The 12,377-nt window shown below is 42.8% G+C and overlaps 1 protein-coding gene across 1 annotated transcript; it reads right to left on the reverse strand.

Annotated features, from left to right (window-relative positions):
* Positions 1 to 1,158: 1,158 nt before the first annotated feature.
* Positions 1,159 to 11,947, reverse strand: med1 (mediator complex subunit 1). Its single transcript, XM_059324977.1, has 16 exons — positions 11,813 to 11,947; positions 10,143 to 10,249; positions 9,648 to 9,726; positions 9,326 to 9,380; positions 8,839 to 8,971; positions 8,627 to 8,655; positions 8,401 to 8,472; positions 8,187 to 8,261; positions 7,825 to 7,988; positions 7,589 to 7,700; positions 7,304 to 7,428; positions 7,078 to 7,205; positions 6,285 to 6,486; positions 6,065 to 6,160; positions 5,808 to 5,913; positions 1,159 to 5,722 (listed from the first exon to the last, which is right to left on the reverse strand). The coding sequence occupies exons 1-16, from the start codon at positions 11,931 to 11,933 to the stop codon at positions 1,831 to 1,833; spliced, it is 5,496 nt and encodes a 1,831-aa protein (XP_059180960.1). The 5' UTR covers positions 11,934 to 11,947; the 3' UTR covers positions 1,159 to 1,830.
* Positions 11,948 to 12,377: the final 430 nt, after the last annotated feature.

The following is a 12,377-nucleotide window of genomic DNA, read 5'->3' on the forward strand; positions in this document are numbered from 1 at the left end:
TGGGAGCCTCGTTTGGAATCGTATGGTGTCACTAGGGACATTAATGGGGACAAAGGTTAGAATTTATTTCTTTCTTCAATATATTCTATTGATTTTCGACTATAATGCATGCTGGCATTTTTTCCTCCACTTCTAAGCTTGTATGTATTGAAAAGGAACAGCCATCCACATTTAAATTTAGGTACGGTAATTATGAAAATCTGAAGGATAAACTAAGAATGCAGAAATGATGTAGCAGTGTTTTTTTTTTTTATTTGACTTTCTTCTAATACTTGCTCATTATCTTGTGAAATTCTGGATATGTTGCGTTTACCACTGAAAAATACAGTAGAATGCAAGAAAAAGAAATCCCTCTTTGTTAGACACATGTAACTGACGGCAAAGGGTCACAAACAGACGTCATTTTGTTTTACAGGTGTAATATATCAGCATATGTGTGTGTGTGTGTGTATATATAAGCTTCAGTTTCTCCCAGTTCTTGTGTTAGCAGATATCTTACTGAAGGTGGAGGCAAAAAAAAAATTATTTTCTGTAATTTAAGACCGCACTGTACCACATTACCTGCAAATACATAACTACACTCCCCAAACTACTTATTATTTAATTAGTTTGCAAATATCTCCAGCAGTCTCATTTATATTTTAGGTGTAACTGGGAAACAAACTGCCTACTCGGTTGTATCTCAGTGGACAATGAGGTCCTCTTGATAATGCATTGAGCTATTGAGATTATTCAATATTTAATTTCTCATTTTATTTGATGACATTCCTTGTGACCATCCTAACTGATTTGTTTTGTGCATGTTTGGCTGTTTGCTGCTGTTCTGTCCCTCTCGTTGCACCGGGATTTCACAAATCTTCTTTTCTAATACCTGTGAATAAAGGTGTGAAATTTCATTTAACCTCTAGTCATTACCTCTGGGAGTGTGTAACTCATTAGAATGCCATGTGATTTTGCTGACCCTGATACTCTGCTGCCATCTAGTGTTGCTTTGTGACTCTTGCACTAGGTTAAAAAAAATATCCACCCACTCTTTTGTTTGTTTTAATTAATAAATGTAGTATTTAAATATTTGTTACTGTAAATGTGAATTTAATTTCTTACTACAAGAGACCTGCAAGAAATGTAAGCCTAAAATACAGAAACATGACACTGAACTTTTTCCAGAAGTGAAATGTTTATTTCAAGCTTCCAAATCTTCTACAGTTAAAAAATTAACAGCATCTCTTTTTCTCCATCATCATCATCATCATCATCATCATCAGTTGCAGTCTTCTTCACCTATTACTAACTTGCACATCAACAGTTCAAAATGTATCAAAATCTACAAAATTCCCAGTTTTATCTGAAAAAAACAAGGCATCTGAACACTGTATCCTTCTTTTACAATACTTTGTTTTCTTTAACAGCAGACATACTTAATAAGTGGCAATCTGGCATGTTTGTATGAAACACCAATTAATTATGAAGAGCAGAAAATGTATTAAATGTGAAAAGAAAAGAACTTCTGACATCACAAGAAAGACAAAAATAATGTTAATTTCTTTGAAAATATACTGTTTAAATCTGTTTCCTTAATAAAGCTTAAGGAAGTTTGTATTTGGATAACCAACTTCATGTACAATCGGCTTCCCAAACCCTAAATATTACACATTGATAGTAAAACAGTAAAATATGTCATTAAAATGCAGCTTAAACAGGACAATGATCACTCAGAGAGCCACAGTATTCTTATATCGAGTCCCAAATTGTGGCTTGAGTTAAATAAATAGAAGTTTCCTTTGTATGTTAAAAGGCATGTGTTAAAACCGAGAGAAAAAAAAAATTAAATTAAAGGTTACCAGTGAGAGCTGAGTCCATGAGGTCATCATCTTCATTCCTCATGTACATTGGACTGGGCCGGGATGGGCGCTCCGAACCCAGCATAGACAAAGATGAATCTGAAGCTGAGATAGGGGACCGGGACCAACTGTCTGCTTTTATTGGATGCGAGGACGGCCCCATGGACATAGAGGACTTCTTTTTCTCTTTGTCCCTGTCCCGTTCTCTGTCTCTGTCCCTCTCCCGTTCCCTCTCTTTCTGCTTCTTCTTCTCCTTCTTGTGTTTCTTGTGCTTTTCCCCTGAGCTGAGAGGAATGGAGCTCATGTAGTCCTGTGGGGGAAGCGGGCGCATGGTCTGGTCGTCATCCGAGCTGGGGCTGTTCTGGTGGGACTTTTCGGCAACTGAGCTGCTGCCCGACTCGCTCTCGCTGTCGTGGTTGAGCGGCGTGTATCCTGGCGAGCGGCTGTGGCTCGGGGAGGATCGGTCATGCTTGGGAGTGGAGCCACTGAAGAGGGGGGAGGCTTTGAGACTAGATATTTGGGGACGCATCGAGTCGCCAGATCCATCCCCTGCTTTCTGGAGGGTCACTTTGGCCTTGATGCTTGGTGAGCCACCATCAGGTTTGCTAATGATAATTTTGGCTAGACCGGTCGCACTTCCCCCGCCTGATTTTGGGTCCATTAGCTTCTTATCCCCACTGTTCCCACCAGAAACAGACACTTTTGCTTTTGCCTCTTTATCAGACTTTTCACGCTTATACTCTCCACTTTGGGAGGCATGCTTCGAAGAACCCATGTTTGAAGGTCCACTGCCTGGAACATTTCCAGGACCACCACCACCAGGAGCAGATCCTGAACCATTTCCTCCTCCCGGTGGCCCTACCTCACATCCATCCTCCCCTACACCTCCTCCACCGACACTCTTCAGCTTGTCTATGACTGCTGTGAGAGACGGTTTCTTGTTCCGACTGGGAGACTTCCCTTTGGCGTTGGGGTTGTTTGCATTGTTCTGGCCAGCTCCTCCACTACTTCCACCTCCACCCCCGCTTCCTCCACCGCTTCCTCCTCCACCACTGCCCCCGCCTCCACTTCCTCCTCCTGCCCCACCTCCCCCTCCACTTCCACCTCCACCATACTGAGACTGGGAGCCTGAGAAGTTCATGGAACCGGAAGATGATGAGGAGCTTGAGGATGATGAGGAAGATGTGGAACCAGAGGAGGAGCCCCCACCCATTGGCTTCTGGGAGCCCATTCCTCCACTAGAAGAAGACTTGGACCCCCCAGAGCTACCACCTCCTGAACCCATTGGCGATTTAGCCTTGGAAGAAGGAGGTGTTCCTGGAACCTGGGACTGCTGCATTTTCATAGGAGAGGACAATTTGTCACCAGAGCTACTGGAGCGGGAGTGAGAAGGGGAGATGTTGGGCTTTATACTGGGATTCATAAGAGAACCAGTAGGCTTCCCTCCCTGAGTCTTCATTTTATTACCACTTCCAATTCCACCACCACTACCTCCAGGCCCAGACATCCCATGTTTGGTGATTGGGGAGGATCCTGGTTTGCCAACACCCATCCCTTGGGAGGAACCTTTAGACTGGGATGGCCCTCCTCCACTTCCCATCCCTCCACTCCCTGGCTTGGAGCTGTTGCCTTGTGTTGTGGAGCCTTCTTTGGACTTGATCTTCCCAGAGGAAGATGAGTGAGAATGATGGCTTTTGCTGCTGCTGGTTCCCCCAGCTCCACCGGTGCTACTTGAGGCTGAGCTACTGGAGGTGTACCCACTATGGGATGATGTTTTCCCCCCAGTTATGGTCCCTTTTGGGATCTGAATAGTGATTTTGGGAATTGGGGGTGTGGCACCACCAGGAGGAGTTTGCGAGCGTCCTGAACTACCAGGAGACTTGGAGCCTCCTCCACTCATGCTTCCCCCAGAGCCTGAGCCACCACTAGGAGGCGTATATGGCCGCCCCCCTGAGCTGTGAGAGGGGGACTTCCCATCAGGGTCCAGCTTTTTGCGTTTTGGAGGTTTTTCTTTAGACTTTCCCTCACTGGATGGGGTCCTGCTACGTTTGACCTGTTTGCCCTCTCCTGAACTGCTCCCCATCCCCATCCCAGAACTACTCCCTCCGCTACCCCCATTGTCATCCTTTGGTCGCATAAGTCCCTGTGGCTGTTTAACTTTGGGTTCTGAAGTTTTAAACTCAGCACATGCAGCTGCGAGGCCCATTATGAGGGGGCTCTGGGACCCTCCGCCATGTGTGTCTCCCAAATCAGGAGCCTGCCCGAGAAGCGGTTTACCACCACCACTGTTACCACCTCCAAAAACTATCCCCATATCAAAAGGGTCCTTCAGTGAGGGCTCTGGGGTGCTCTGCCCATGTGGAGTGGGATTCTGAGGTGTTCCTGATGGGGTGTTCTGCTGGCTACTTCCACCAAAACCTTTGACCAGGTCCATATCTACATCTGCACTTGGAGAGCTGTCGTCAAAGTAGTTCTGGGAGAAGCCATGGCCTGAGGTCAGAAGGTCAGGGTTAAAGTCAGCAGCATCAGGGAAGAAGTTGGTGGAAGAAGAATCACTGGTGGGCGTGGCGGCAGTTGCAGCCGCCTCAGCAATCAGGTCAGCAGCATCCGTGAAAGGATTCTCATTGCTGTTGGTGTTGAAGATGTCTGCCGAGTCGAACACTGCACTGCCCTGACCGGAGCTGGAAGAGTCACGGATGGGGGTACCTAGAGGGCCTCCATCCTCCCCACCGCTGCCCATGGGGTGCTGCCCATGGCTCCCACCACTGCCTTTGCCTGTCTGCTCGGGCAAATCTGACAAGATTTCGGTGATATCATGTCCAATGCTATCAGAGCTAGACAGGCGGACCATACGAGGCGGTACAGCACCTGGTGGTTGCTGTTGCTGAGACTGGACATGGGACTGTGGATAAGGCATGTTGGGGCCAGAAGGTGGTGTTCCGCATTGGCTAGGAGCTGGCGTGATGCTATGTGGAGTGTCCAGGCCATCACCAGTCAAGTTAACATCAAAGATAGAATTTTGTGATGCATCCACATCCATAGAAAGGAGCTCACGGTGGAAGTCATCCTCATGCGAGACTTGATGGTGCTGATGGTGCTGCGGCATGGAAGATCCTGGTTGGGATTTCATGCCTAAACCGCCGCCTCCACCACCACCTGCACCAGTTCCAGGCATCACACCACCCTTTTCTGTGCCCCGCGGGCGCTTCTTCTTCCCCTTTGTGCTACCTCCAGGACAGGCGCCACTCATGCTCTCTGTCCGTGGGGAGCCAGACGAAGAATTCTGCCTCTCTAGTGGACTAGAACCATACAAAGTGGCGAAATCTTGTGAGGGGTTGTCTTTCAACAAGTTCATCAACATGGGATGGTTCTTTGTGTTGCTGGCAGGGGAGGATGTTGGGGGAGGAGTTTGGTGGGGTGGTGGTGCATTCTGGGAGCTAGGACTTGAGCCCACACTTCCAGTTATCTGTAATAGACTAGTAAGTATGGGATTCTGGGTGACTTTGTTGTAGTCATCTGCATGGCCTTGACCAGCCTGCTGCTGTTGCTGTCCAGCCACCCCTCCTTGGGTTAGGCACTCTCCTTGGGCTTGCCTCTCTGTTCGGGAAACTGCAAACAGAGAAGTAATTGGACCTCCAAAATTAGGCCCCCCAGGTGGTCCTCCTCCAGTAGGTGTGTTGCCCCCTGCGAGCCCAGGCAGTCCCATAGGGTTAGTTCCATCGCCTGCTGCCATGTTGTAGGTGGGACTACCGGAGGGTGGCAGGTTATTTTTCACCATGGTCTCCACTGTCTGTGCAATTAGTGAGAGGGCTGGAGTGTCTGCCTGGATGGTCTCCGCTTTCCTCCGAATGGCCCGCATGGTTACAGGGATTGACATGCATCTACGAGAGGGAAAGACACAATTACCATTAAAAAAACAAACATACAACCTATATTTATGCATTCGGGAGGAAATAACAAACCCACCTCTGAACCACTTTGGTAATAAATTCATCAGTACAGATCAGAGCATCTGACAATCCTTTATAAAGTTTGCAGGACACCTGTCTGGAGTCAATCACCTCCATTACCACTAGAGGAAGAAGGTCAGATTGGACAGAGGTAAACAAAAGACTGAAATTCCAACAAATTTCATGATTCAAACATTGTGGTATCACTATCACCCGAGGGTATTGTTATAACATAGGCTGAATTAATGCGATTTTGTGAAAGTGCGTGCTTACCACAGACTAATGACTCATTCACTGGATGCTGGAAAGAGACGCTGAAACTTGAGTCAGTAAGAGGACATACTTCAAACTGCAGCAGGCCTGCACTGTCTGAGGGGGACAACAGCAAATATGATAAACTCAAATATATAATTTAATACATCGGGCAGAAAACAACAGTGATAGAGTACATGTTGATTGAGAAAATACAGTAAATATGGAGCCAGAATCTTACCTTCTTTGATGGAAGTTCGCTTCACACAGCTGCCAATCAAGGTGTTATAGGCTGCCTGGTGCCGGATGATATCCAACAAGAGTGGCACTTGTGCTGGGTGGCGGAAGGGGATCTTGGACACCAGTGCTCCTTGAAGAGAGCGACCGTCTTGCACCGGGGCATCACCATTCAGGAAGTAACAGTGCTGCTGGTCTGGCAACACCTGAAACAAAAGACAAGTGGTTTTCTTACACAACCTGTGATTTGCTTAGACTAATATCTGTGTATTAAAATTGTTCTTTACAAACTACAGACCATGAATGTGGCTTTCATGCCATCGAAAACATTCATTTATTTTCAGATTAACACAAATTTACATTTAGCGAAACTTCTGTTTTCCGAGTATGTTTTAAGTTATGATGGCAGAGGGAATGGAGAGGTTGTCCATTAAAAAAGGGCAGAATTAAGGGCAGCACAAATGGACTTGTGGTCATAATAAGCCATAATAATTTAAACAATAGTTCTGTAATAATGTAACAATGTTGATGATTTTGCATTAGCCGGGTTTCCATCCAATTGTATTGCAAATTTTAACCCAATTTCCAAAAAATCTGAATGTTTGTTTCCATCCACTACTGTTATGTGAATACTGGGAATAGGTTCATTGAGATGAGCAGTAGGTGGCAGTAGGATTCAATTCAATCTGGAAAAACATTAAACCATTGCAGAAAAAGAGGACTCAACAAGATGACGTAATTAAACGAGCGCCATTCAAGCCTTAGATGATGAAAAATATTGTAAAAAAACTACTCACAGAATAGAAGTGCATGTTGTGGGAGGGCGGCGATGTGGAGCTGCCCTCCTCCTGAAGTTGGTGTTGGCTCTGGACAATTAACTGGTAGAGAGGTGAGAGGCTGGGGGAGCTCTCAAACACTGGGATCGCTGTGAAAGAAGAGAGAGGGTAAGTCCTACTTATTAAACAAAACCCTGCTCATTAAGTACATATTCATTAAAAAACGGTGTTCATGAGATAAACTCACATGTAGCATTGCCTAGTCTCTGAATAAAGGACAGTGAGAAAGGCATGGGGCGGTTCATCTTGAGGAAAAAACAAGCTGGCAGGTCCACACAGTTTGAGTTGGTCACAGTGGAAAAGGAAGGTGTCCTGAAATAAATGAAACATACATTCATCAGCAGTCTCTCTCTCATTATGTCAAAGAGTTGTGCATTAATGTATGTTTAAAACATTTTGTTTGTTAGATTTAGAGGTTGCTCATTGCAGGCTTTTAGAAGTAATCTGATAAAAAGGAGGTAAACTTTCTTACCCTTTGTTGTCAACTGGGTGGGATCCAGTGATGAGCGGGGCAATCGGAAGCTTGTAGATGGCAGAGGTTCCCTCAATCGTCACAGATACACCGATACCCAGCGAGCGTGGAACTGCAAAGATTGTTCAAACCAGGAGACAAGTGACAAGTTACACAGTGATCTTTCAGCAAACCATATGGTTGGTGGTTGCTGTTTTATTTGCATTTATAAAGTCATCCCTCCTCAATGCACTCACCATTGCCATCTGGTAAGTTGAGCTGTGAGCCCGGTCCCTCCTCAAATATGTCATACGGGGACACGTAACACTGCAGAGAAACAAGATGGCCACCACTCCTGGCTGTCAGCAAGCCAACACTCCCATGAAGAATTGTTTCCACTGCATTAGCATTGGTTGCTAACCTGAAAAACACACATCAATCAAAAGTTTTTGCATTACAAAAAGAGATGTTCAAATAAGGCTTTTTACACAAAAGTGTCTTTTTGTACTACAAGCTATATAGGTGTATATGTTACCAGGTGGACTGATTTATTACACAGATAACATTCTGTTTTATTACATCCTCTAAAAGCTAACAAAAAGATATTTTGTGAACTTACCTAAACATGTGCATCATCTTTGTGAGATCAAGCTCCAGCGACTGCAGTGCTATATACATCTTGGTTTTCAGCTTACTGGAACACAGAAATTAAGTAAGATCATTAGATATAACTGACATGAAAACAGTAATAATCATAATAACAAAAATAACGTCTTTAATCACGGTTTAGGTCGGCCTCAACCAAAAATCCTTTAAAAAAAAAATGTACTTACTTGTCCCCAGGGAGCTTGTAAAGTTCAACCAGTCCCTTCAGATGTTTGGAAAGCTCTTCAAAGTTTTTCTCCCTGACAAGCAGCAGCAGAGGAGGTGGTTTAGACAGTTTTCAGACAAATACAAGTATTTCTAAAATGGTGCCCGTATCATTCCACAAAACAGACATAACATACCCAACACACATGGGAGTGAAAACTGTTCAGGGAAGTGTGTGGTTTTACTCACCTTAGATGCTGAATCAGCTCAGGACAACTCTGTGACCAACATATAAAAAAAGTTATATATAATACACTTTTCTGGATGTCTCCAACAACATGCATGAGTGTAATTCATAAAAAAAAAATTAAAACATGATGCACACATATAGATTTTAATTATAACCAATGACCAACTTGGCTCAGCTTCACAGAGCCATATGAATGTTGCTGTAAACTGACCGTAGGGTTTTCTCCCTGATGAGCCACCTTGACGTCCACGAGCTGGCCACCGGTGTCCAGCTGCACCTCCACATAAAACATGTCTGTTGTGATGTAACACTCTGTCCCTGATGGGCTGACGTGAGAGCCAAGCCTGTAAAGACAAGAAAAAGATTACATATAAAGATTAGGTTTCAATATGTCTTCTACACAAGTAATTATCCTTGCTGACTAAATCAATACTGAATTATTACAAGGAGAAGAGTAAAAATAACAAGACCCTGCAATGTTTTATCAGTAGCCCACCCAGTCATTCAGGGACCTCAGAATTGTGTGTGTTTAATTCATATTTTCTGCTAAATTTAGAAAAACAAATCTATTGGAATTCCCTTCCTCCTCCTTCAGCCTCCATTTCTGTACTTAAGGTTACCTTCTGCCTCAGTCATAGTTTCACAGGAGAGAACAGGTGAGAGGATGAAAAAACAGAAGCAAAAGGGAAAGAACTCACATGTTTTGCCGAGCGATGGATTCCAGGCGATCCGTCATGGAGGGCAGAGATGAGACTGAAACAGAAGGCAGAGAAGAACAGGGACATTTTAAAATTATATATTAGCACTATGTCATAGGATTGATGCATACTGTTTCTAAAGTCTGTAGACATGAGACAAGGAGACTGGTTAATAATTAGCACTAAAACAGCATTTTTCCTTAAACTTGACTAGAATGTTTACTTCAGTCCAAATACAGTTGTGTTTCCCTGTCTAATGAAGGAAAGTAACTCATTTTAGTGGAAAACTTTCTGCTGTGTTTCTTTGAGTTGACAGCCTCACCTTTCAGCGCTCTCTGCAGGGTCTCCAAGCATGTGAGCAGGAGCTGGTGACCTGAAGCATTCATCACACCACGTTTCTCCTGGGACACAGAGTGAAGTAAAAAGAGGAATATGATAACAGCTGAGAAAATATAAAAGTGCTCCATCAACAAGATCTGATGTTTAAGTTTGTTATTCACTAGCTTAGTCAGCACAATAGGTCAGGGATTTAAATGCCACGACTACAGTTTCACAGACTCAGCAGGTAAAGTATTAAACTAAAATCCTTTTTGTGCAATTAGGTGATTAATTGCTAAAAATGCATATTGAACAGCCTGGTAGTGAGTCTCTATGATACTGTTGGGGATTATCAAAAACACATTTCCAAGATGCATTATGGATATTACATGTGTGTTCATTGCATTTTAAAGTCTTTAAAATTACTAGTTTGAATGTAATTGCCCACGTAATTAAAATAGATTATTTTCTCTTTCAAATAAAGATGTGTCTGTCTCACCATAGCCTGTCGCACAACCTTGCAGGTCTCCTGCCATGGCCGTGACGCATTGTGTTTGGCATGAAGCTTCTCCAGCAGAGCAGCCATCCGACTCTGCTTCTCTGCCTCTGAAAAACACATGCAACATACAACATAACAGTTACACAGGAATGCAAGTTGTACACATTGATCTTCGTACATTTTAAAGTTATTCACAGCCTCAACACACAGATTACATCTCGGTCCTTTAAAAAAAATACAAATTTTACTAAATAATGGGTTTGATCCGCACACAGGGTTAAAAGCCAGTTTCCCTGCATTAACATTTCATTATTAATCAATGCATTTAACTATTATTATTATTATTATTATTTCGCTATAACAACATAACTGTAAACAAGTGATATTTATCAATGGCACTTCCCCCCCCCCGAAAGACAGTACCTAAATAAAAGTAGTATACAACAAGTTACCAATGTCGTAATAACATATTTACATCACGTATGTCCTTGAAGAAGTATTTTTTTTGTTAGAACATTCAACTGCAGACAAATACACTCAGTTGTCAGTTTATTCAGTACACCACAAACCATGTCCTCCACAATGATCATCAGGATCTCAAAAACCATTTTCAACATAAACTAAACTTTTAAACCGTCATGAAGGGTAGAAGGGTTGTATGTGTAGATAGTGTTACATGAAAATTAATAACTTTGGTTTCTTACTTACTGTAAATTAAGAGTCACTATGGACAACCACAAATCATGACAGTTTACTCCACAATTATTTGTAGCAGGGCTCAACCAAAAAAAATGCCCCAGCTTTTCTCACATTAATGTCTTGTATTGTGATTATTTGGGACATTAATAGGACTTGGTATCTTTTTTGCAAATAACAAAATGAAACGTAAACACAACAATCATTAAGTCACATTTGTGTTTTCTTCCTGATTTATGTTGCTTACTTGCTTTTTGATTTGATGTTTGTTTGCTTGCTTGTTTACTTCTGTATTTGCTATGAATGCTTGCTGAGGTGATATTTTAAGGCTCATGGGTTTCTTTAATGTCAGCTGCAGAACTTGCGTATTTTCCTTTGTTACGGTCTTTCTGTTGCTTTGTTTTACTGTGCAAATCCATCAAATCAAATCACATGACATGCCTTAAAAATATCAAAATCTGCTGTTAAAGTATTTCATATTTATCATTCTTTTGTGGTTACACCATTTGACATCTTGCCAATCCTTATTTGTCACTGACCCTCATATTTGGCAGTTTAGCTAAACCCACTTGCATTGTTTTGTCTCACTCTAGACGTCAAAACAAGCCAGCTGACTTGTTTACTATAAAACAAATCACTTTTAGGGACCTACGTGCAGTCTCTAACGTTAGTGTTTCTACAAAGTAAGATAGCTACTTGCTAACGTTAGCTCACTATAGAAGTTAGCTACTACTTTACCAAACATGACATCTTAACCATTGTCGCCAGCTTGTGTTTCACGAGTGTACCTCATTGAATGTTTAAGTAATCCAAATAGCTGTAGATTCACTCAAGTTGTGTGCCAAAAGCATTAATAAAAGTAGCTAGCTAGCCGTTAGCCGTCATTAGCCTGAGTCGCCTGGTACACCTAGCCAGATCATTATCATAACAAAACTCAGAAAGGCAAAGCAACTCAAGTACGGGTCACGTCTTACCTGTCACCTCTTCGGATCTGACCCGTTCCCCATGAGGCTGATTCCCTCCTGGCTGAACCGAGAGAGAAAGTTCTCTCGCAGGGCTGCCGCTCTGCATAGAAACACCAGGCCCCGCCGCCATTGTGCCCCACTACCATTTAGTTTCCCCGCTTCGGTTTCTCAGGTTCCCCAACCAGGCTTCCGTACTGGACTAAACTCGTGAGCGGGTGAGTGACAAACTCTTCTGTCTTTTGGTTGTTTGTTTGTTTGTTTGTTTGTTTGTTTTTGTCCCTAAACGTACTTTATTTGAAACTACTCAGCAGGACACTGGTACATAGATAATTAATACTTCGAATCAAGCCGTTATATGTGAAAATAAACTTTATAAATAAAACTAATGAATTCCAAAAAGAAAGCAGTGGTCAGCTACTAGAAGGTAAATTAACTGTAAATATTTAATTGGGAGCACAGTTTCACAGATACAAATGTATGTGTGATTTGATATTATACCATACATTTGATAAACCCAAACCCTCTAGTTTCCAGTAGAAGTTATTCATTTTAATAATAATAGTATTAAAATAAT

Source organism: Centropristis striata, chromosome 21 (genome assembly GCF_030273125.1).
Source record: "Centropristis striata isolate RG_2023a ecotype Rhode Island chromosome 21, C.striata_1.0, whole genome shotgun sequence".
NCBI classification, from domain to species: domain Eukaryota; kingdom Metazoa; phylum Chordata; class Actinopteri; order Perciformes; family Serranidae; genus Centropristis; species Centropristis striata.

Coding starts and splice junctions, on each gene's coding strand:
- med1 (XM_059324977.1), bottom strand. CDS start 11,933: ATGGCGGCGGGGCCTGGTGTTTCTATGCAGAGCGGCAGCCCTGCGAGA. Junction 9,727..10,142: donor AGGTTGTGCGACAGGCTATG/GTGAGACAGACA, acceptor TCTGTGTCCCAG/GAGAAACGTGGTGTGATGAA. Junction 6,161..6,284: donor GCGAACTTCCATCAAAGAAG/GTAAGATTCTGG, acceptor TGTCCCCCTCAG/ACAGTGCAGGCCTGCTGCAG.